Source organism: Oncorhynchus nerka, linkage group LG10, assembly GCF_034236695.1.
Source record: "Oncorhynchus nerka isolate Pitt River linkage group LG10, Oner_Uvic_2.0, whole genome shotgun sequence".
Classification (NCBI taxonomy): Eukaryota; Metazoa; Chordata; class Actinopteri; order Salmoniformes; family Salmonidae; genus Oncorhynchus; species Oncorhynchus nerka.
The window spans coordinates 48,585,215-48,610,256 of NC_088405.1; the positions used below are offsets into that span (position 1 = coordinate 48,585,215).

General features: G+C 42.0%; 1 protein-coding gene across 6 annotated transcripts in view; it reads left to right on the forward strand.

Moving 5' to 3' along the window:
- Nucleotides 1-229: 229 nt before the first annotated feature.
- LOC115135423 (CTD nuclear envelope phosphatase 1A-like) overlaps nucleotides 230-25,042 on the forward strand; it is a 28,153-nt gene continuing 3,340 nt past the window's right edge. For 3 of the 6 annotated variants that reach the window (XR_010464881.1, XM_029670103.2, XM_065023481.1), the window contains exons 1-8: nucleotides 230-962; nucleotides 6,424-6,490; nucleotides 8,373-8,491; nucleotides 8,624-8,695; nucleotides 11,303-11,413; nucleotides 11,677-11,788; nucleotides 16,738-16,822; nucleotides 16,951-17,024. Coding sequence is in view for 5 of the 6 variants with exons in the window: in XM_029670103.2 (XP_029525963.1) it covers nucleotides 858-962; nucleotides 6,424-6,490; nucleotides 8,373-8,491; nucleotides 8,624-8,695; nucleotides 11,303-11,413; nucleotides 11,677-11,788; nucleotides 16,738-16,822; nucleotides 16,951-17,024 (745 nt within the window). In the remaining variant the exon portion in view is untranslated. Of the gene's footprint in view, nucleotides 963-6,423; nucleotides 6,491-8,372; nucleotides 8,492-8,623; nucleotides 8,696-11,302; nucleotides 11,414-11,676; nucleotides 11,789-16,737; nucleotides 16,823-16,950; nucleotides 17,146-25,042 lie in introns of those variants that run through there. The other 3 variants (XM_065023482.1, XM_065023483.1, XM_029670102.2) reach the window with 2 other exon arrangements.

Here is a 25,042-nt window from a genome sequence, read left to right on the forward strand (position 1 = left end):
GTGTGTGGAAAACATTTCATCACGGGTAAGACCAACTCCCTGGCCAACGTGGCTGACATTTGGACAATCTTAGAAAGGTTCATGGCCATTCTAGTATTCTAATTCCTAATTGTATGGTCCCAATTTACACTGCAGACGTTTGTCTGGACTGGAGCCGTTTTTGAACAGCACCGCAGCCTAGCGGTTGTCTGGACTGGGTGTAACAAAATAGTTCTGTCTGGCATTATTTTATCCACCATGGTCATTGATTGCGCTTCATAATAGATTACAGTATATTACAATGCAGTAGTGTATTTCTAATGACCTGCCTGTTGGTCAATGCTGGTCTTAACCATACTGAGGTCAATGCCTGTGGCCTGGATGTGACTATTTCGCGGGAGGAAAGTATTTGAAAGGAGCGCATGTTTTTCTCTACGGAAGTGACAGCGAGACACTTATGGCGGCACTCTGTCCAATTCCTGATTTCTTTGAAAGTTGCGTTGACGGCGTCTAGTTGGGACCTTTGCCATATTTCGTAAACCAACTTATTTATCAACGAAACTAAGCAAGGTTAGAAGGGCATTGTTTGCATTTCATAAAGACGTCTTTTCACACTTAGTGAAAGTCTAGCTTGCTAGGTAGTGACCGAGAACCAGTGAATGTTATTCGTCTGGATTCCTCGCTTTCGTATTTAATGACGGTTTTGCGTTGTAGGCTACTTTTTACGTTTAATTTTTTCATTCATTTTCAGTGGAGTGTAGCGAAAGTAAGATTTGAACTGAGCCCACGATTGCCATTGGCCAGTGTCTACTCGACCTGCGGTTTCGGGAGGGAAGAGGCTGGGGTCCCGACTCAATTGGAGTCGCTCGGGTTGTACCATGCTGAAGACTCATCACCGTTTACTTGGCATTCACACTTTCGTCGGAGTTACATCTAGAATATGGGGGTTTATTCTGTACATACTCAGGAAGCATTTACGGACGGTGAGTTTTCTAGAACTAAAAGTGTAATAATATTGGCCCCTGCTAAGGTATTTCCCCTAATTAATATCACTTGGATAAATGATATTGGAAGCTGGATGAACTAATATGCACACGGCCCATTTGGATTTGCCAATGCTCTTGACAGGCGGTTAATCGATAACTCACACACACGCCAATCTATGTACTTCACTGTGCTATTTGATTCCAAATTAAATCTTGGTAACATTTCAAAGACCTCGAGGAAAACTGTCAAACAGGTGTAATCAATACGGGTTGTCTTAACATGTGCTACTACACGTAACAAAACGCAACATTTAAATTGTTTCATGAGTTTAAATACAATGTCTCTGAAATTTTCCATACACACAAAAAGCTTATTTCTCTCAATTTGTGCCCAAATTTGTATACAACCCTGTTCGTGAGCATTTCTCCCATGCCAAGATAATCCATCCACCTAACAAGTGTGGGATATTAAGAAGTTGATTAAACCGCATGATCATTACACAGGTGCACCTTGTGCTGGGGACAAATAGCCTCTCCAAAATAAGCAGTTTTTTCACACCACACAATTCCACAGATGTCCCAAGTTGAGGGAATGTGCAGTTGACAAATTTTATGTTACATGCGCTCAATACAACAGGTGTAGACCTTACAGTGAAATGTTTACTTACAAGCCCTTAACCAACAGTGCTTTAAGAAGTTAAGTTAAAAAAATAGATTAAGAAAATAACAATTGTTGCAACCCCTATTACTAGCCTGTTCAACCTCTTTCGTATCGTCTGAGATTCCCAAAGATTGGACATTTGCCACGGTCATCCCCCTCTTCAAAGGGGGAGACACTCTAGACCCAAACTGCTACAGACCTATATCTATCCTACCCTGCCTTTCTAAGGTCTTCGAAAGCCAAGTTAACAAACCGACCATTTCGAATCCCACCGTACCTTTTCCGCATTTCAATCTGGTTTCAGAGCTGGTCATGGGTGCACCTCAGCCACGCTCAAGGTCCTAAACGATATCTTAACCGCCATCGATAAAAGACAGTACTGTGCAGCCGTCTTAGTCAACCTGGCCAAGGCTTTCAACTCTTGTAAATCACTGCATTCTTATCGGCAGACTCAATAGCCTTGGTTTCTCAAATGACTGCCTCGCCTGGTTCACCAACTACTTCTCTGATAGAGTTCAGTGTGTCAAATCGGAGGGCCTGTTTTCCAGACCCCTAGGCAGTCTCTGGGGGTGCCACAGGGTTCAATTCTCGGGTTGACTCTCTTCTCTGTATACATAAAGGATGTCGCTCTTGCTGCTGGTGATTCTCTGATCCACCTCTACGCAGACGACACCATTCTGTGTACATCTGGCCCTTTGGACACTGTGTTAACAAACCTCCAAATGAGTGTCAATGCCATACAACTCTCGTTCCATGGCCTCAAATTGCTCTTAAATGCAAGTAAAAGTAAATGCATACTCTTCAACCGATCACTGCCCGCACCTGCCCGCCCGTCCAGCATCACTACACTGGACGGTTCTGACTTAGAATATGTGGACAACTACAAATACCTAGGTGTCTGGTTACTGTAAACCAGACTCCTTCCAGACTCACATTAAGCATCTACAATCCAAAATTAAATCTAGAATCGGCTTCCTATTTCACAACAAAGCATCCTTCACTCATGCTGCCAAACACACCCTCGTAAAACTGACCATCCTACCGATCCTCGATTTTGGCAATGTCATTTGCAAAATAGCCTCCAACACTCTACTCAACAAATTGGATGCAGTCTATCACAGTGCCATCCGTTTTGTCACCAAAACTCCATATACTACCCAACACTGCGACCTGTATGCTCTCGTTGGCTGGCCCTCGCTTCACTCTCGTCACCATACCCACTGGCTCCAGGTCATCTACAAGTCTCTGCTAGGTAAAGCCCCGTCTTGTCTCAGCTCACTGGTCACCATAGCAGCACGCGCTCCAGCAGGTATCTCATTGGTCACCCCCAAAGCCAATTCTTCCTTTGGCTGCCTTTCCTTCCAGTTCTCTGCTGCCAATGACTGGAACGAACTGCAAAAATCACTGAAGCTGGAGATATCTCCCTCACTAGTTTTAAGCACCAGCTGTCAGAGCAGCTCACAGATCACTGCACCTGTACATAGCTCATCTGTAAATAGCCTGTCCAACTACCTCATCCACATACTGTTATTTATTTATCTTAGCATGTTTTTGGATGCGGCTTATGGTAGAGAAATTAACATTAAATTCTTGGCAACAGCTCTGGTGGACATTCCTGCAGTCAGTATGCCAATTGCACGCTCCCTCAACTTGAGACATCTGTGGCATTGTGTTGTGTGACACAACTGCACAGTGTAATGGCCTTTTGTCCCCAGCACAAGTTGCACCTATGTAATGATCATGCTGTTTAATCAGCTTCTTGATTTTCCACACCTACCAGGTGGATGGATTATCTTGGCAAAGGAGAAATACTCAATAACAGGGATATAAGAAATTTGTGCACACGATTAGAGAAGCCTTTTGTGCTTATGGAACATTTCTGGGATCTTTTATTTTACCTCTTGAAACGTGGGGAACACACTTTACATGTGTTTTTATATTTTTGTTAAGTGTAGTTGAAGTTGGTAGGCATGCATTTCTTTAATTTCTGCTTCTCCCATTCAGTAAAGATGTTTATGGACCAAAGAGAAATGCAATAACTCTAAATTAATTAATTTCCCATCCCAAATTTCAGTTTGAATGGTTTTAAGGCAACTGAAAGCGGTTAAAATGACCAAACATGTTTTTCATAAGATTTAAGTTCAGCTTGGATGCATATTTTATGTGGTTGAAATACTATCAGCTTTTATGATGCTGACAAAGATAGCACCTTTACAGGTGATCCCTAACCGTGCATTCATTCTCTCAAGATGCTGAAAGAATGAAATAATATTTTTCCCCTATTGTTTCCCAGTCAACTTACATTTGGTGTATAATTTTACTGTAAGAAATCCTTAATTCTGCCGGAGCTCATATTGTAGTAGGCTATATGAGCGGTTATAAACCTACAGTCAGTGTCCAGATTTCAGTTAGGCTACTATTCCATTTTACCCATCTGAACAGTCAACCTGAACTGAGGTAATATAAATCCGGGACACTCAAATTTGTATAATATGTTACATTTCGTATGGTATTTATTCATTTGTGGATGTCCATCATCCATTTTGTATGATACTTTTGCTCACCTAGTGTATGTGGACACCTGCTTGTCGAACAGCCAATTCCCAAAATCATGGGCATTAATATGGCGTTTGCTGCTATAACAGCCCCAACTCTTCTGGGAAGGCTTTTCACTTGATATTGGAACATTGCTGCAGGGACTTGCTTCCATTCAGCCACAAGAGCATTAGTGAGGTCGGGCAGAGATGTTGGGCAATTAGGCCTGGCTCGCAGTCGGCGTTCCAATACATCCCCAAGGTATTCGACGGGGTTAAGGTCCGGGCTCTGTGCAGGCCAGTCAAGTTCTTCCAAACCCATCTCGACAAACCATTTCTGTATGGACCTCATTTGTGCACGGGGGCATTGTCATGCTGAAACAGGAAAGGGCCTTCCCCAAATTGTTGTCACAAAGTTGGAAGCACAGAATTGTCTAGAATGTCATTGTATTATTTAACATTAAGATTTCCCTTCACTGGAACTAAGGGGCCTAGCCCCAACCATGGAAAAACAGCCCCAGACCAATATTCCTTTTCCACCAATCTTTACAGGTGAAACTATGTATTGGGGCAGGTAGCGTTCTCCTGGCATCCACCAAACCCAGATTAGTCTGTCGGACTGCCAGATGAGGAGCGTGATTCATCACTCCAGAGAACGCGTTTCCACTGCTCCAGAGTCCAATGGCGGTAAGCTTTACACCACTCCAGCCGATGCATTGCATATAGTGATTTTAGGCTTCTTGGCCATGGAAATCCATTTCATTAAGTTCCAGACTAAGTTATTTTGCTGACGTTGCTTTCAGAGGCGGTTTGGAACTTGGTAGTGAGTGTTGCAACCGAGGACAGACAATTTTTATGCACTACACGATTCAGCCTGTTCTGTTAGCTTGTGTGGCCTACCACTTCACGGTTGAGCCGTTGTTGCTCTTAGACGTTTCCACTTCACAACAACGGCACATAAAGTTGACCGGGGCAGCTCTAGCAGGGCAGAAATGTGACGAACTGACTTGGAAAGGTGGCATCCAATGACAGTGCCACGTTGAAAGTCACTGAGCTCTTCAGTAAGGCTATTCTACTCCCAATGGTTGTCTTTGGAGATTGCATGGCTGTGTGCTCAATTTTATACACCTGTCAGCAATGTGTGTGGCTGAAATGGCAGAATCCACTAATTTGGAGTGTCCACGTACTTTTGTATATGTTACCAATCGTAATTTGTACAATATGTTACGAATTCCAGTTTGTTTTTGCTAACGTTAGTGACATAGCTAATGCTAGCTAGGGGTTAAGGTTAGGAGTTAGGTTGAAGGTTTAGCTAACATGCTAAGTAGTTGCTAAAAAGTAGTAAGTAGTTGCAAAGTTCTTAATGAGCTAAAATGCTAAAGTTGTCCATGATGAGATTTGAACACACAACCTTCGGGTTTCTAGATGTTCGAGTTATACGTCCACCCATCCACCTTGACCAATCACCCTACTTTTGTTTTTGCCTTAAGTAACCTGTCTTATGTAACCATACCAAATGTAACATATTTTACTAATTTGAGTCCAGGATTTACATTTACTATGATACGTCTAGTTTATGAGAGTAGGCTGGAACAGTTCAGTTCCCTTGATGTGCCATTTTGAAGTCCCCATTTTGTGACAATTTTTTTACAGATTGGCGTGTATTTGGCGTGCTAGTTAGGCCCTAAAGCTTCGGCTAAGGCTATGTACTAACGCCAGATAAATCATTATGAGAGAAACTTCCATGTCGCCTATAGATACAACTGGTACAAGAATTATACATGTAGGCATTTTGTATGCATTATTTTCTCTCTATTCAATCCGCCTGCCACCCACCCGCCCTTCATCCACACAATATTTCATGACCCTAAAACCTGCCGCACCCCCCCTGTGGGAACTGCGGGTTGAGTCAACCTGCGCATCACTAGTACTGTACCCACAACTATCTGACTGTCAGTATACACTGACACCTACAGAAATAACTTCTTTATAGAGAAGTTTATATTCTTTATCTGTCTGGAACCCATCAGAGGGTTGTTCAGTTCACACAACTGATCTAGGCTTAGTTCCAAGTGAATAGAGAGTAAAACAATGTGTGTAATCGACAAATATATTTAAAAATACTCCAGCACCCTGGTATTTCGCCACAATGTATTTAACAAACTGAAAATTTGTGTTTATCGCAAAACATTTTGAGGTAAGTTTAGGTAATTTGACATTTCAGTTGATCAATTGTGACAGTTAATCATCTCTACCTCTTCAGATAATCCAGTACCAAACGGTGCGTTATGACACACTACCTCTGTTGCCTGTGTCCAGAAACAGACTCAGTAAGTATCCTGTCACTATAGTGTCTAAAACATCAAAGGGTCTTAATCTTGTCCCAGATCTGTTACTGCTGCCTTTGCTTTTTCTTACAGTACCAAACATACAAAAGACAACATACAGACACACAAACATCACACCTGCCCAGACCAACTTGTTCTCACCCCTATCTCCAGTGCCTGCACTACTCTCTGCCACGTCCTCAAATTGCACCATTTTATTCCTCTGTCGCCCACATCTGACAATATTTAGATAATGAAGCATATTATTTTTCCCTTGTCTTAACGATGGGGGATTGGTTGTTTTCCAGTTATGTAAAAAAAATGTTTTTATACCAAAGTAAGAGTATCGTCCAACCCATCTTCAATATGTAACCATTGTTCCTTTTTAGTGCATTAAAATTGTTTTGATAAAAATATATATTTACCCCGTTTTCTCCCCAATTTCGTGATATCCAATTGGTAGTTAGTCTTGTCCCATCGCTGCAACTCCCCTATGGACTCGGGAGAGGCGAATGTCGAGAACCATGCATCCTCCAGAACATGACCCTGCCAAGCTGCACTGCTCGCTTAACCCGGAAGCCAGCTACACCAATGTGTCGGACAAAACACCTGCCACAAGGATTCCTTAGAGCGCGATGGGACAAGGAAATCCCGGCCAGCCAAAGCCTCCCCTAACCCGGACGACACTGAGACAATTGTGTGCAGCCTCATGGATCTCTTGGTCACGGCCGGCTGTGACATAACCTGTAATCGAACCCGGGGCTGTAGTGACGCATCAAGCACTGCGATGCAGTATCTTAGACCGCTCCGCCTCTCGGGAGGCCTGTAAGTGCATTCAAACATATGTCTCAAGTAAAAGCCTTGGGTGGCGAGTTGATACAATTCCAAGTCTGAGAGGTTAAAACCATTTAAAGACTTATGGCAGAGTATACTTTTTAAAGGAATGTCTTCGGTGGGGTAATTGGGATTACCGAGAATAAAAAATATATACATTTTGGGAGCCATGCCATTCTGAAGAGGTTTATTTTACCTATAAGATTCATGGGAAGATTGTTACATTTAATTAGTTCTGTTTTCTTATTGTTGAGTAATGGGATAAATGTATCTTTTTACATTTGTTGTTTTGTCACTTAACCATCTTACGTATTTTGTATTTTTTGTGGTCCACTTAAAGGATTGCCGTAGATCACTAGTTATTATTTAAATTTGACCTGTTGTCATTATTTCAGTTTATTTACATGTACATTTTATATCCTGAAATGTAATTATTCTGAAAATATTTCTAACAAGGGGGGCATTGAGTTTTCAATATTGGTCAGGTATATCAGGAGAACGGCAAATAAGTTTAGATTATATTCATGTTTACCAATATTGATAGCTGTTACGTTTTGGGTCCTGTCTAATTCTTTCTGCAATTGCCAGTGCAAACAGGAGGGGAGGGAATACGTCACTGTCTTGTTCCCCTTAAGCAATTTCAGATAATGTATTATTTGTATATTTTTGCTTTAGGATATTTATAATATTTTTATTACATTTGTTTCAGCTGGAAAGTTGAAGGATTGCAGTTTTTTTTTTATATATAGGAAAAACCGAGACAGTTGAAAGCCTTTTCGGCATCAACAGCCATTATTGATAAATGCATTTTTTTTTTTTTTGCGTATTGTATCGTACTGAAACATGTTCTTGTAAATGTCTATTAATATGTCCAAACTATTATTGCCGTTGTCATGACATTGAATGTAAGGGTTGCCATGACAGAACAAACGGATCTGGGACCAGGCTAGAGGCCAGAGATTTATGGCTTTGAAATTGAAAAATTAGAGGTTACTTGTTTAATCTTTCACGTGGTATTGACTGTGATTGGACTTGGGCTCCTGCTCATCAGATGCAGTCAAGAGGAAGATTCTGGTGCTGGACCTTGACGAGACCTTAATCCACTCCCACCCTGATAGGTTGGTGAGACCCAAAGTGAGACCAGGCACTCCACCAGACTTCATCCTAAAGGTATTGGCCTATATGTTCACTGTGTGATTAATTCGCGTCATGCTGTCACTTGTCAACACACGCCAGACTGACTCGCACGCTTAACCTTACCTGTTCTCTTTTATTCATATTCTCTCTCTCTCTCCCATGAAGGTGGTGATCAACAGACATCCTGTCAGGTTTTTAGTACATAAAAGACCGCATGTGGACTTCTTCTTAGAAGTGGTAAGTGATGGGCCTTTTGTGTCAACATCCAAATAAGTACAATATAGTAGCAAGTATGAACATTATTCAACTAAGCTTTGGATATACGATTTCAAGCAGCTTAATACTTTGTGTTCGCATCTTGTTTATGCTCTCTGCAGTGCTTCTTGGTGTCAAAAAAACTGGTTAGAGTTGTGGTTTGAATAAAGGACTGTATCTTGACGTTTGAGTTGGGGCTATTGTCGTGGTGTCCATTTAAAAATACAGAGGAGGATGGCAGTTTTATTATTGCAGTTTAGATCATGAAATTATATTGAAGGATGAATGGATGTTAGGACAATTACGGTGAAAGGATGGTTAACTGGAAGAAAAAAAATACATGAGTGATTTGATATATGGTAAAACAAATGCATATAAATGTACTCATAAACCTCATAACATTTCAAAGGAATATCACTGTAGTGAAAGTTAAGCAATGGGTAAAATAAAGTTATGGTAAACATATCAATTAGTAACAGTAAATGTTCTCAAAATTCTAATACAAATCAATAAATAAGAACTTATGTGATCAATAAACGCATCCAAAACGCCAAGGAAAGGTTATAAGAGAAAAGGTGTGTTGTAACAAACACTTGCAAACTGGTAAGGTCTGGAGCTGACGCTTCTTTTTCTTTGGTATCATGGCGGTTGCACATTTTGTTTGTTTATGCTGCCACCTACTGTGCGGGAGTGTAATCGATCACGTTACATTTTGTGATACAAAAATAAAAAGGACTAACTAACCCTACACTGAGTGTACCAAACATTAGGAACACCTTCCTAATATATTGAGTTGCATCCCTTTTGCCCTCAGAACAGCCTTAATTTGTCGGAGCATTGACTCTACAAGGTGTCAAAAGCATTCCACAGGGATGCTGGCCCATGTTGATGTCCAATGCATCCTTCCCTCAGTTGGCTGGGTGTCCTTTGGGCGGTGAACCATTCTTGATACACATGGGAAACTGTTGAGTGTGAAAAGCTCAGCAACATTGCAGTTCTTGACGCACTCAAACTGGTGTGCTTGGCACCTACTACCATACCCGCACTTAAATATTTTGTCTTGCCCAGTCGCCCTCTGAATGGCACACGGTAACAATCCATGTCTCAAGGCTTAAAAATCTGTCTGTACCTGTCTGCTACACTGATTTGAAGTGGATTTAATAAGTGACATCAATAAGGGATCATAGCTTTCACCTGGTCAGTCTGTCTTGGAAAGAGCCGTTGTTTTGTACATTGTCTAACACCATTTCCTAAAAATGGTAACACCACCCCATTACACTACTTTGACTGTAACTGATCTTACACCAGGCCAGTGGCCTGGGAGGACAGTACTCTTTCGTTCCAAAGACCTTGTAACTCTTCTGCAGTAAAACCTCATACACCCAAGTACTTCTCTGCAGCTCTCTGCAGCTCTCACCACAACCATCTGTTTTCTGTGATTTCCGTTCTATTTCTACATTTTTTTTAACCTTTATTTTACTAGGCAAGTCAGTTAAGAACAAATTCTTATTTTTCAATGACGGCCTAGGAACAGTGGGTTAACTGCCTGTTCAGGGGCAGAACGACAGCTCGGGGATTCGAACTTGCAACCTTTCGGTTACTAGTCCAACGCTCTAACCACTAGGCTACCCTGCCGCCCCGTTGATAACCATGGCAATGAATGTGACCTTACCGAAGCAGAAATTCATATCACTTTGTATTGCCCAAGGACTGGTACTCACCCTTGACCCATCATCCTTTACTCCAGTGTTTCCCAAACTCGGTCCTGGGACCCCAAGGGGTGCATGTTTTGGTATTTGCCCTAACACCTGCACAGCTGATTTCAAATCATCAAAGCATGATGATTATTTGAATTTGCTGTGTAGTGCTAGAGCAAAAACCAAAACGTGCACCCCTTGGGGCCCAGAGGACCGACTTTGGGGAAACCCTGCTCTACTCTCTTTACTGCCTCAGCATATGACACCTTCTGTTCTACTCTGACCCTGGCAGCCTCAACTTGTCTCTCTCGCACCGGGTAATTCTGATCCCCAGCAACATGAGCACCGCCACAATTTCTTTTTCAATGATACTACACATTCGTTTGTCCCATGCCCTCCTGCACACTTCTCACATCTCGGAATCTCCCTCCTACACACTGCTGCAACATGACCATAAGCTTGGCATCTGAAACACTAATGTGTTCACCACCAAAGCTCTTACAGCATAACTGAAATATTCTAACATAACTTTGTCAGGTAGAATGCTTCAAAACTCAATGACAGACAGTGTCTTCTCAGTTTTACCACGCTCGCCACAATGATTAGGGAAAGGTGTGTGTGTGTGTATTTAAAGCCTCTGCTGGAGGGTGATTGGACAGGGTAGGGTGCTTGGTGATATGAGGGGAGACTGTCAGTCAAGGTAGGGGCAATTGGACAACAGTGATGATGACAAATGTATTAAAGTATTTTGAGCTAGCAATCAATACATTTTCATTTTTTGGTTTGTGTACTATACAGTTAATCTATTTGATTTATAATTTTGTGCATTTTTGGTGGATCTCTTGGCTGTTTGTGATTTAAAAAAAAAAAAAATTAAATCTTTTTTTTATAGGTGAGTCAGTGGTATGAGCTGGTGGTTTTCACAGCCAGTATGGAAATATATGGCTCAGCCGTGTCTGACAAGCTAGACAGAGACATCCTTAAACGAAGATACTACAGACAGGTAAACAAACCCACTGACAGGTTCACTTCAGCTGTGTACAGTTATGCACTCTGCTCAGTCTTACACTCTGAGGGCTGGTTTCCCAGATAAAGATTTATGCCTCGTCTTACCCTAAAAAGCACTTTCAATAAAAATTCTGTCTCCAGGAAACCGGCCCTGATCGTCTCTGTCATTAAAGGTTCTCTCTATGTAAAGTTAGACTTATCACTCTTTTGCAACATATAAAACTCACTTTTATTCCTAATTTTCATTTCTCTATTTAGCACTGTACATTGGATCTGGGTAGCTATTTTAAAGATCTTTCTGTGGTGCACAATGATCTATCTAGCATAGTCATCCTGGACAACTCGCCTGGAGCCTACCGCATCCACCCTGGTAAGCAGCTGTTACCATGTTATAATGACTACATGTTAGGCTTGGGCGATATACCGTATACCATTTAAGAAAGATAAGTCACTGTGTGCTCTGCCCCTGCATATAACGATTTGTGTCAAATTATATCCAGCTCAGGGCTCCAGCTTTGCATTTTGTTTGCTAAGTGGGTAGTAGTCAAAAATCAAGCTTTTGGTTACAGCAGAGTCATTCTAGTCTGAGTACTAGTCTCTTTAGCTAACATTCCACTCCTGCCACATATCATTGCTAAAGAGACTGGCCTTTCTGCCATCTTCAAATATGAACATTCATCTTAAATGAGCTCGAGGAGAACAGAGGAGTTAATCATGATTCGATAACCCTCACAGCTATAATCAAATTACGATTATCTAAATATTGGAACTATATCCCATTTTTTCTTCCACAGAACACGTTGGTATCCAGTTGTTAAGCAACCATTTTTTTGTTTGTCCGGACGAAACCAGTCCATCTAGCTGCATATTGAATGTTGAGATTGCCTAAACGTTTCTCTTTGACAATGACATGGAGTGGAATGTTAGCTAAAAAGACTGGTACCCAGACTAGACGTTCAATCCCTTTCTCGATCAAGATCCCTGTTGCCTAAATTGTTTAATTTATTTTTCCCCCAAAATCAAAAAAAATAAAGAAAATAATGGCGCCTCGTGTGCACTTCCGGTAATACGGTAAACCCCGGTATGGTACATAAACGGTATGATAATCTGGATACCGCCCAACCCTACTACATGGACAGGTAACTGCCAAAATAAAGGAAACACTTAAGTAAATGAGGGATATAAAGTATATTGAAAGAAGGCGCGGCCCCTGAGTTAAAGGAACGATTTTCCCATTTTGAATGTTATACTGTTTTTGTGCATCCCTGAGTGATGTTCCATTGATTTCCAGGGCCATTTCATGTGTATCTGAGCTATTGCCGTTCAAGCAGGCAGAAATTCAGCCGGTATCACGTAGCATTGCAATAAAGCCACTCACTACACTGGAAGTTAATAGGAATACGACTTTTAGGTCATTGGCCGTTGCGAATGCCAGACTCTACTCTGCGAGGCACGTCGATCTGCACGTTGAACATGGTGAGATTGTAGACGGCTATATTGATAGTGCATTTTGTTTAGGCGATTTTACAGCTAATTAGGTACTTCACATGCTGTGGCCCATAGAGAGCATTGCATTGTGGGTTTTTTAATTGACTTAAGCTGCAACAAATTTTCACATTGCTATCAACCTTATTATAACAAAATGTGTTCACCTCAAAAATATTGTTCACATATTAGTGTTATTTAACAATAAATTTGGTTTTGGGTGTGCCCCCCCCACCCACAGACACACACACACACACACACACACACACATTAATTAAGCAATTCACATCCCATCATGCTTAGGGTGTAGAGTCCTGCATCGGATCGGATACTTACTGTTCCCCGCGGACGACCCGCAAAAGAAAACAATCAGTTGGCATCTGGAATGAGAACATTTTAACCCGAGGGTCGGCACACTGTTCAGAACAATTATATTGTGGGTAGGAAATGTTTTAAATCAAGAAACGTTTTACAAATCCAGTAGCTTGTGTTGCATTGTTCTGAATTCCATTCTGTAATAGTGAGGCAGACATCGTAGCCTACGCCTAGATGGATACACAGCCTGCAAAAAGTGCAAGCAGGTATTTGTTTACGATAATTCAGTTAATTATTACATTCATTCTGGCTTTCGTTCAGACTATTTTCAGGGCACATTATGTTCCAACCTGTGCGGCTGGAAAAAGTTTGAGGATAGCCTACTAAATAAATATAGGTTATTTTTGCAGCCCATTGCCTATTCGATTCTCGGAATTGTTTTAAGTTTCAATTAAAATATTTATTTGAACTAAACAATATTGAATGTAAAGGTTTTGTTATGTCGGCTACAGGCTTTCATTAGGTAAGAAAGCTAATTAGAAAGCTTTTTTTCCCAAAAGAAAATAAGATATTGTTATTAATTCATGGCATGGTTTCCTTTTGTCCAAATGTTGGATAGACATGCAGACAAATTCATGTAGGGAAGGGGATTAGCCTGGAGTCATAACAATTTAAATCAATTTGGTGGGTCACGGATTGGCTCTCGGGAACAATTCAATGCGGGTGGGTCAGGTTACAGAGAGATCTTCCCTGACGTTGGGTGGAGCTCGGCATTGATGTGGCTGGGCAGGTGCGGCTCCAAAAAACTGACCCATGCAGGACTCTAGCTTAAGGTCATGTATAACAATGCCCAGTTGCTCATCATTTTGAATACCATGGCTAGAAGAGATCTCAGTGACTTTGAGTGGTCTCAAAGGAGCATAGGGTATTTAAACAGTGTATGTGCCTCAGTCAACCGATCTGAGCAGTATGGGAGATTCTGGAGCAGCTATGGAGCGATTTCAGGGCCAACAGTGTTTTTGAATTTGTATTAGGATTTTGAATTCAATGCACACATGTAATAATTTAATTCATAAATTGATCTTGTATTTCATGATTTGAAATTGAATGAATATTGCTTTCAGTTGTACAATTTAATTGAATATTCAAATTGATAAGTTTCAATATGGTATTGCATTAATTGTCTATCAAGTTTACAAACTAATTTCAGGTGTATCAAAGTTTCAAATGTTCAACCTCAGATTCAGTTTTCAATTTAATTTCTCTAAATTCCTATTTAAAACTAAACTAACATCGTGGTACTTTGCCAGCCAGGAAAGGTAGAGGAGAACGGATAGAATCAAACGCTCTCTGTGGGAAACCAATAGAAGTTTCTGGCAGTTTCTGAAGACAATATGGCATGTTACATTTATTTTCTTACGATTAATTTGGCTCTAGCATTTGAACCGTTTTGGCAACAAGCTATTATTTGAGATCCATTGGCATCATTATAACGGCCTCTGTTTGAAATCAGGCCTAATGCACAACAACAATTTCAGTGGCAAGGATCTACGCACTCCATTTAATGAATGCAACAAAGGTGGTTTGGTGATCCATGCATGGTGATGCGCAACCTTGCCTGAGACCTGAAGAGATGTTAGTTTGACTAATGAGGTTCTAACCCAGGTCTCCTGTGCGCCAGACAATGCAACTTTTCGGGTCTCCGACAAGTTACTCATCACGCAAGCGTAGTCACCAAACCACCTGTTACATTTCACCCCCCTTTGACCACCTCCTTGAATAGACCTATCCAAGTCACAGGACCAATGGCTAGGCTTTATCTCGGCAAGCCAACGATCATGTTACCCTTACCGGAGACTTGAAACTAACACATCTAACAGGTCTTCAGGTTGCTCATATTAGCATGTATCACCAAACCACACTGTTTTGATGAGTAACCTTGCTGGACCTTGAAGACTTCTATTAGTGTAGCAGATGGGGATTTGTGGAACTCAATTCTCAGCATGAAGGGTCGCCCCTTGCACAATTGAAGGCCTTTTTTTAATAGCACAATTGGTGGGAATGCTTCAGGAGGGCGGTCGTGTGTTTTGAGGCAAAAGTCCTGAGTTTGATCTCGGTACTGTATGAGCTGAGTCAGGGGGAAGCAGTACTCGTTAAGCAAGAAGCAGGTTGTCCTTTACATTAACTTCTTGAACGTATCCCTATAGGCTTTAGCTAAGTGGACTGACATGGTCTTGTGACATGTAGGAGACCTAGTTTGAACCGTCAGTCACAAGAGCAAGCTTTTAAATGGGGAGTGAAAAGGCTATCCTTAGAAGGGCTACGATAGGCCCATTCAACTATATTCTTAATCTTAATGGGGGCCAAATTGCGCATTATTGTGACACTCTTCTAATGTGTTCTGTGCAGCCTGTGATCATCGTAAAGGGGAACGTCCATGTTCCACAGAGTCTTTGCTTTCAGGAATGGGGTCATAATAGTTTATAGCCAAAACGGTTCAAATTGCTAGAGCCAAATTCATAGGAAGAAAATAAATTAAACATACCACATTGGCTTCAAAAACTGTCAGAAGCTTCAGTTTATCACAGAGAACATTTGATTCTGTTCTGTTCACCTCTACTTTTCTTGGCTGGCAAAGTACCAGGATGTTATCTGTTTGAATATGAAAACTGAGTCTGAGAAGTTGAATATGCTATTTGAAACTTAAACTTTAAATTATAGTTTAAACTTGATACACAGACAATGAATGCAATATCTACCATATTGAAACTGAATATGTAAATATTGGATTAGAATATTCAAACTGCATTTTAAAACAATACAATATTCATTAAATTCAGTTTCAAATCCTATGTCGCATACTTCGTAAACAGGTGTGGACTAAGTGAAATGTTTATTTACGGGGCCTTCCAACAATGCAGAGAGAAGAAAATAGAGAAATAATAGAAAAGTAAAACATGTAATTAAAGTAATAATTGATTCACAATGAGTAACGATAGCTTTGGTATATACAAAGAACTGAGTTGTGCAGGGATACGAGGTAATTGAGTAAGATATTCAATATCCTAAAGCAAATTCAAAATGGGATTCATAGAATTTCTGAGGGCACTGAAATCGCTCCATAAGCGGCACCTGAGACGGCGTTTTCCACCACCATAAACAAAACGCCAAATGATGGAATTTCTCATGGAAGAATGGCATCACATCCATCCAATAGAGTTCCAGGCTCTTGTAGAATCTATCCTAAGGCATATTGATGCTGTTCTGGCAGCTCACGCCCTATTAAGACACTTTATGTTGGTGTTTCCTTTTACTTTGTCAGTTACCTGTACAACTCACACGGGATTATATGTCAAGTAATATTTGGCTATTTATTATTTCAAACTAAGTTCAGGTAGATGCCAAGTGCCATTTTCATTGGATTGCTTATACAGAAGGGGCTATTGGCTTGTAACAGTTCTGTCATGGATCTGGCCTGTCTCCGTACCCCCTTGTCAAACATTTGTGTTCGCCTCACAGACAATGCAATACCCATCAAATCGTGGTTCAGCGACCCAAGCGACACAGCTCTACTTAACCTGCTTCCCATGCTAGACGCACTTAGGTATGTCTCAAAGATGTTACACCTGTGATGAGCTGCCAAGATTAGTGATACCGCTCATCATAACTTATTAGTGTGCTGATTTTCCATAGTAATGTTTCTTTATCTTGCCCTCTTCCCCTCAATCTCAGGTTCACCTCAGATGTCCGATCCGTCCTCAGTCGAAAACTCCATCAGCATCGGCTATGGGGATTCGTCCATCGGGGTAAGTATCAGCACCTCCACTTCCTCTCTTTTTAGAATGCCCTTTCTCCTGGTTTGCACGACCCCTTCCTCTGCTCTGCCCACATCTCTCAATCTCCATGGTGTGACCCTTTTTAAGAAGAGGGAGGACAAAGACTGGGGGCCACAAATACGGGGGGGGGGGGCACTACGTATTATAAAAACAAAGTGGAGAGTGCAAGTTTAAAAATAAAAAAAATCCTGAATGGAAACTCTTGCCTTTACAGTCCTTGGATTCTGGGAGTTCATGTCGAGTGTTTGTATAAATTTGTGAGTCTACTTTTTTTTTTTGTTGATAAATTATGTAATCTTTTTAACTATTGACTGGAAATATTGATGATATGAGACTAATGAGACTAAAGAAACCAGTCATTTCTTATTTCCCATCCCATCTTATTATAGTTTATGCCCCTAGAACTCAACTCTCTCTCCACTACCATACCCAGTCTATCATTCTCTCTCAACATGTCTGTTAATCTTTTCTGTTTATCATCTACCTTCTCAGGTAAGGGTACTTTTAATAGTTTGGTTCTGGAGTTAAAGTTAAGATCAAGGAATAACTGATAACTGATCAACAAGCCTGAATAGAACTATATTTACTCAGTGGTTAGGGATGGACTGGATCGGGCCAGGTTGGCAATATCTTTCAATTATTGGGATATGTGGATTTTTACTGAGGGGTCAACAGGGTGGTTAAGTAATGAGTTATTTTCTCCCTTTGTTGAGAATATTTTTTTACTCTTAAATCATTTGTGTTCTATTCAGAGATTTACAGAAATAACTGAAAATTACTTGAACGTTTAGTTGATAAAGACTTGCCGTACTTCTCCATCCACAGAGCAAAGATGGGTTTTCTGATTGATTATTCAACAAGCATTCTATTCATGAGCACGTTTTCTTCCTTATACTTTTTAAAGCCTGATTTACACCCATTCACTTTCAACCATGTACACATTATCACATTTCCTTCAATGTAACCCCAACATCCCAGCCCATTGAACAATGTACGCTAAGGCCTTGGTTGGGTTTCCGTGTCGCTCAAAATCACATCAGTGTTTCCAATAAAATGCTAGGCATCATACTCTTTAAAAAAAAAAAACATTTGACTGACTTTTAGATCATGATCGTCTTATGTAGATTATTCTATTACTATTTTATTTTGTGAGCTTAACTTGCTGCATTCCATGGTGAATGTCAATCTAAATTCAGAGCAATCTTTTGTTATTTAATGGAGAGTTTCCTGTAAGTGACAATAATACAGGTCCCTGGACCAAAGCTTCTCTGGTCTAACAGGGATGGTTGTCACTAGTTAACAAAGTCAGAATTATGGTTAAACCCTTCAATTGATCTTAACATTTTATTTTAAAACAAACCTTAACCACACTGCAAACCTTATATGTAACCTTTAAATTAGCACCAAAAAGCTAATTTGTTAGCCAATTTTTTACTTTGCTTGTGGAATCTGACTTATCTAGTGGAAACTCTGGAGCATGAGGTTGCAGTTCCTTCCTCGGTTGGTTTTGGGGCGGCAGGGTAGCCTCGTGGTTAGTGTTGGACTTGTAACCCGGAAGGTTGCAAGTTCAAACCCCCGAGCTGACAAGGTACAAATCTGTCGTTCTGCCCCTGAACAGGCCGTCATTGAAAATAAGATTTTGTTCTTAACTGACTGGCCTAGTAAAAAATAACTTATCTAGGGTGAAGATGGAAATTGGAAATATGCTCTTCTGGCTATGCTCTTCAAGGGGTGATTGGTATTCTAACCAAACATTTATTGAACAATCCCTTAAACGGCATGTAGTTTGTAATGGTTTTAAAGGAGCTGGGGTTCAGCAGTCAAATTGAATGCTCTGCACTGTATTGTGACATTTTATTGATATCAATAAGCTGATATCAATAACATAGTCAAACAGGAAAATGGTATTAATCATTTTCCCACCAATTTTTCCATAGGGAATTTTAGAAACACTTAAAATAAAGGCTGTGTTTCGCGTGACAACCATGTAAATCTCCCTCGGACAAGGTGACCTATCAATATATATTTGGCTCAATTTACTCCAATTCGAAAATGCAAGTTCGCATCAAAGTAGACATCATGCACGACTTCAAGTCCCTGCAACCTACTGCATGTCATCTCCAGCAGACACATTTGCTAACAGGTATTGTGTACATTTAAAACTTACACAAGACTGTTCATAGAATGGTCCATTTTTTAAAAGACATTTAGATGATTTATTCATTACCAAATTTAGCTAACGTAGTTAATCCAGAGATTCTTAGTCTCGTTCAGATCATGGCACTTTTTGCAAGATGTCGCCGACAGATAGGGCAGCTCTGCTTCTAGCTCTTTAGCAACTTTGCAGTATTTTTGTTTTTGTGTGCGATTTCTTACATTAGCAGCCCAGGACATTTGTGTTACTACATACAGCCGTAAATAACTTTTTGATATCAGAGTGGCGGTAACTCGCCAGCATTATGACCGGGAATACAACTTTTGAATTGGATCCTTTGTTCGTACCCCCCAGAGCAATTGAACTGATTCCAGAGGCTAATCCAAAACACTGCCGGCAGAGAAGCGCTATTCGGAGTGGACTTCTAGTCCGACTCAGGAGGCGCGCACACCATCCACCGCTTCCGAGTATATTACTCACTAATGTTCAGTCTCTGGATAATAAAGTAGACGAGCTCAGGTCGAGAATCTCCTTCCAGAGAGACATCAGGGATTGTAACATACTCTGTTTCACAGAAACATGGCTTTCTCGGGATATACTGTCATTGTCCATCAGGAAGTGTAAGGGATGTTGTACTCATTGTGACTTAAAACCTATCCTGACCAGAAATTGTGGATAGATGTCAGCATTTGTGCAAAACTGAAAGTGTGAACCACTGGATTTAACCATGGCAGGGTGACTGGGAATATGGCTGATGACAAACAGTGTAGTTATTCCCTCCGTAAGGCAATCGAACAGGCAAAACGTCAGTACAGATACAAAGTGGAGTTGTAAGTCAACGGCTCAGACACCAGTCTTATTTGGCAGACAATCACGGACTACACAGGGAAAACCAGCCAAGTTGCAGACACCGTCTTGCTTCTGAACAAGCTAAACTCCTTCGCCCGCTTTTAGGATAACACAGTGCCACCGATGCGGCCTTCTCCGTGGCCGACATGAGTAAGACATTTAAGCGTGTTAACCCTTGCAAGGCTGACGGCATCCCTAGCCGCATCCTCAGAACATGCGCAGACCAGTTGACTGAAGTGTGTACAGACATATTCAATCTCTCCCTATCCCAGTCTGCTGTCCTCACTTGCTTCAGGATGTCCACCATTGTTCCTGTTCCCAAGAAAGCTAAGGTAACTGAAATAAATTACTATCGCCCCGTAGCACTCACTTCTGTCATCATGAAGTGCTTTGACAGGCTACTTCAGGATCATATCACCTCTACCTTACCTGACACCCTAGACCCACTTCAACTTGCTTACCGCCCCAATAGATCCACAGACGATGCCATCGCACTGCCCTATCCCATCTGGACAAGATGAATACCTACAGTGGGGCAAAAAAGTATTTAGTCAGCCACCAATTGTGCAAGTTCTCCCACTTAAAAATATGAGAGGCCTGTAATTTATCACCGGTACACTTCAACTATGACAGACAAAATGAGAAGAAAAAAAAATCCAGAAAATCACATTGTAGGATTTGTAATGAATTTATTTGCAAATTGTGGAAAATAAACTTTTGTTATTGACCAAATACTTATCTCAATACTTTGTTATATACCCTTTGTTGGCAATGACAGAGGTCAAACGTTTTCTGTAAGTCTTCACAAGGTGTTCACACACTTGCTGGTATTTTGGCCCATTCCTCCATGCAGATCTCCTCTAGAGCAGTGATGTTATGGGGCTGTTGCTGGGCAACAGACTTTCAACTCCAAAGATTTTCTATGGGGTTGATATCTGGAGACTGGCTAGGCCACTCCAGGACCTTGAAATGCTTCTTACGAAGCCACTCCTTCGTTGCCCGGGCGGTGTGTTTGGGATCATTGTCATGCTGAAAGACCCAGCCACGTTTCATCTTCAATGCCCTTGCTGATGGTAGGCTTTGTTACTTTGGTCCCAGCTCTCTGCAGGTCATTCACTAGGTCCCCCTGTGTGGTTCTGGGATTTTTGCTCACCGTTCTTGTGATAATTTTGACCCCACGGGGAGAGATCTTGCGTGGAGCCCCAGATCGAGGGAGATTATCAGTGGTCTTGTATGTCTTCCATTTCATAATAATTGATCCCACAGTTGATTTCTTCAAACCAAGCTGCTTACCTATTGCAGATTCAGTCTTCCCAGCCTGGTGCAGGTCTACAATTTTGTTTCTGGTGTCCTTTTTGGTCTTGGCCATAGTGGAGTTTGGAGTGTGACTGTTAGAGGTTGTGGACAGGTGTCTTTTATACTGATAACAAGTTCCATTAATACAGGTAACGAGTGAAGGACAGAGGAGCCTCTTAAAGAAGAAGTTACAGGTTTGTGAGAGCCAGAAATCTTGCTTGTTTGTAGGTGACCAAATACTTATTTCCACCATAATTTGCGAATAAATTTGTTAAAAATCCTACAATGTGATTTTCTGGATTTCTTTTTCTTCTCATTTTGTCTGTCATAGTTGAAGTGTACCTATGATGAAAAGTATAGGCTGTTAATTGACTATAGGTCAGCCTTCAGCACCATAGTACCCTCCAAGATCAAAATTAAATTTTGGGGCCCTGGGTCTGAACCCTGCCCTGTGCAACTGGGGCCTGGACTTCCTGACGGGCCGCCCCCAGAAAGTGAAGGTAGGAAACAACACCTTCACTTCTCTAATCCTCAACACGGGCCCCACATGGGTGGGTGCTCAGCCCCCTCCTGTACTCCCTGTTCAGCCATGACTGCGTGGCCATGCACGACTCCAACTCAGTCATCAAGTTTACACTACAGTGGTAGGCTTGATGACCAACAATGACGAAAATGCCTACAGGGAGGAGGTGAGGGCCCTCGGAGTGTGGTGCCAGGAAAATAACCTCTCATTCAACGTCTACAAAACAAAGGAGATGATCTTGGACTTCAGGAAACAGCCGAGGGAGCACCTCCCTATCCACATCGACGGGACAGTAGTGGAGAAGGTGGAAAGTTAAGTTCCTCTGCGTACACGTCACTGACAAACTGAAATGGTCCACCCACACAAACAGTGTGGTGAAGGAGCAACAGCGCCTTGGGTGGATATTTGGCTTGTCACCAAAAACAAGCTTCTACAGATGCACAATCGAGAGCATCCTGTCGGGCTATATCACTGCCTGGTACGGAAACTGCTCCGCCCACAACCGTAAGGCTCTCCAGAAGGTAGTGAGGTCTGCACAACTAATCACCGGGGGCAAACGACACCCTCCAGGACACCTACACCACCTGATGTCACAGGAAGGCCTAACAGATCAAGGACAACAACCACCCAAGCCACTGCCTATTCACCCCGCTATCATCCAGAAGGCGAGGTCAGTACAGGTGCAGCTGTGCCTGAGAGACTGAAAAAACGCTTCTATCTGAAGGCCATCAGATTGTTAAATAGCCATCACTAGGCTGATTCCACCCGGTTATGTAACCCTGCACCTTAGAGGCTGCTGCCCCATATACATAGACTTGAAATCAGTGGCCACTTTAAAAATGGAACACTAGTCACTAATGTTTACATATTTTTGCTTTACTTATCTCATGTGTATATACTGTATTCTATTCTACCATATTTTAGTCTATGCCACTCTGACATTGTTCATCCTAATATTTATATGTTCCTTAACTCTAATTTACTTTTAGATTGTGAATAGTTAGATATTACTGCACTGTTGGAGCTAGAGAAACAAGCATTTCTCACCCGCAATAACATTTGCTAAGCATGTGTGACAAATAAAAATGTATTTGTAATTCTTTGATAACCACATCAGCAGCTAATTAGCGTTTCATTTTGGGGGAGTAAATACAGTCAAATATATTGATAAGTCACCTTGTCCTAGAGAGATTGACACATATGTCATGCCAGGGTAAGACTACATTGGAAACAGCCCTTATATTAAGTGTTTCTAAAATCCCCAATGGGAAAAATGTATGGTAAAAAAAACTATTGGAACCATTACGTTGTTTGACTGCTAGGTTTGATGGACATTATGACTCACACATTTACATTTAAGTCATTTACATTTAAGTCATTTAGCAGACGCTCTTATCCAGAGCAACTTACAAATTGGTGCATTCACCTTATGACATCCAGTGGAACAGTAGTGCATCTAAATCTTTTAAGGGGGGTGAGAGGGATTACTTTATCCTATCCTAGGTATTCCTTAAAGAGGTGGGGTTTCAGGTGTCTCCGGAAGGTGGTGATTGACTCCGCTGTCCTGGCGTCGTGAGGGAGTTTGTTCCACCATTGGGGGGCCAGAGCCGCGAACAGTTTTGACTGGGCTGAGCGGGAACTGTACTTCCTCAGTGGTAGGGAGGCGAGCAGGCCAGAGGTGGATGAACGCAGTGCCCTTGTTTGGGTGTAGGGCCTGATCAGAGCCTGGAGGTACTGAGGTGCCGTTCCCCTCACAGCTCCGTAGGCAAGCACCATGGTCTTGTAGCGGATGCGAGCTTCAACTGGAAGCCAGTGGAGAGCGCGGAGGAGCGGGGTGACGTGAGAGAACTTGGGAAGGTTGAACACCAGACGGGCTGCGGCGTTCTGGATGAGTTGTAGGGGTTTAATGGCACAGGCAGGGAGCCCAGCCAACAGCGAGTTGCAGTAATCCAGACGGGAGATGACGAGTGCCTGGATTAGGACCTGCGCCGCTTCCTGTGTGAGGCAGGGTCGTACTCTGCGGATGTTGTAGAGCATGAACCTACAGGAACGGGCCACCGCCTTGATGTTAGTTGAGAACGACAGGGTGTTGTCCAGGATCACGCCAAGGTTCTTAGCGCTCTGGGAGGAGGACACAATGGAGTTGTCAACCGTGATGGCGAGATCATGGAACGGGCAGTCCTTCCCCGGGAGGAAGAGCAGCTCCGTCTTGCCGAGGTTCAGCTTGAGGTGGTGATCCGTCATCCACACTGATATGTCTGCCAGACATGCAGAGATGCGATTCGCCACCTGATCATCAGAAGGGGGAAAGGAGAAGATTAATTGTGTGTCGTCTGCATAGCAATGATAGGAGAGACCATGTGAGGTTATGACAGAGCCAAGTGACTTGGTGTATAGCGAGAATAGGAGAGGGCCTAGAACAGAGCCCTGGGGGACACCAGTGGTGAGAGCACGTGGTGTGGAGACGGATTCTCGCCACGCCACACTGTGGTACTCTTGCAGAGTTCAAAACAACTACTGTAGGAACAAAAAAAAGTCAAATCATGACATCTGATCTTCATGTCAGAAATTTGGTGCTCAAGAAAGATGCCAGATTACCGACTTGGAATTCCAAGTTGGATGACCTTTCATAAGATTTTTCCCAGTCGGACTGGGAATGGGTGCACCTCAGCCACGCTCATTGTCATAAATTATATCATAACCGCCATTGATAAGACAGTACTGTGCAGCTGTCTTCGTCAACCTGGTCCAGGCTTTCGACTCTGTCAATCACTGCATTCTTGTCGGCAGACTCAATAGCCTTGGTTTATCAAATGACTGCCTCACCTGGTTCACCAACTACTTATCTGATAGAGTTCAGTGTGTCAAATAATAGGGGCCTGTTGTCCGGACCTCTGGCAGTCTGAAGGTGCCACAGGGTTCAATTCTCAGGCTGACTCTTTTCTCTGTATATATCTGATGTCGCTCTTGCTGCTGGTGATTCTCTAATCCACCTCTACGCAGACGACACCATTCTGTGTACATCTGGCCCTTCTTTGGACACTGTTAACAAACCTCCAAACAAGCTTCAATGCCATACAACATTCCTTCAGTGGCCTCCAACTGCTTTTAAATGCTAGTAAAACTAAATGCCTGCTCTTCAACAGATTGCTACCTGCCCGCCCG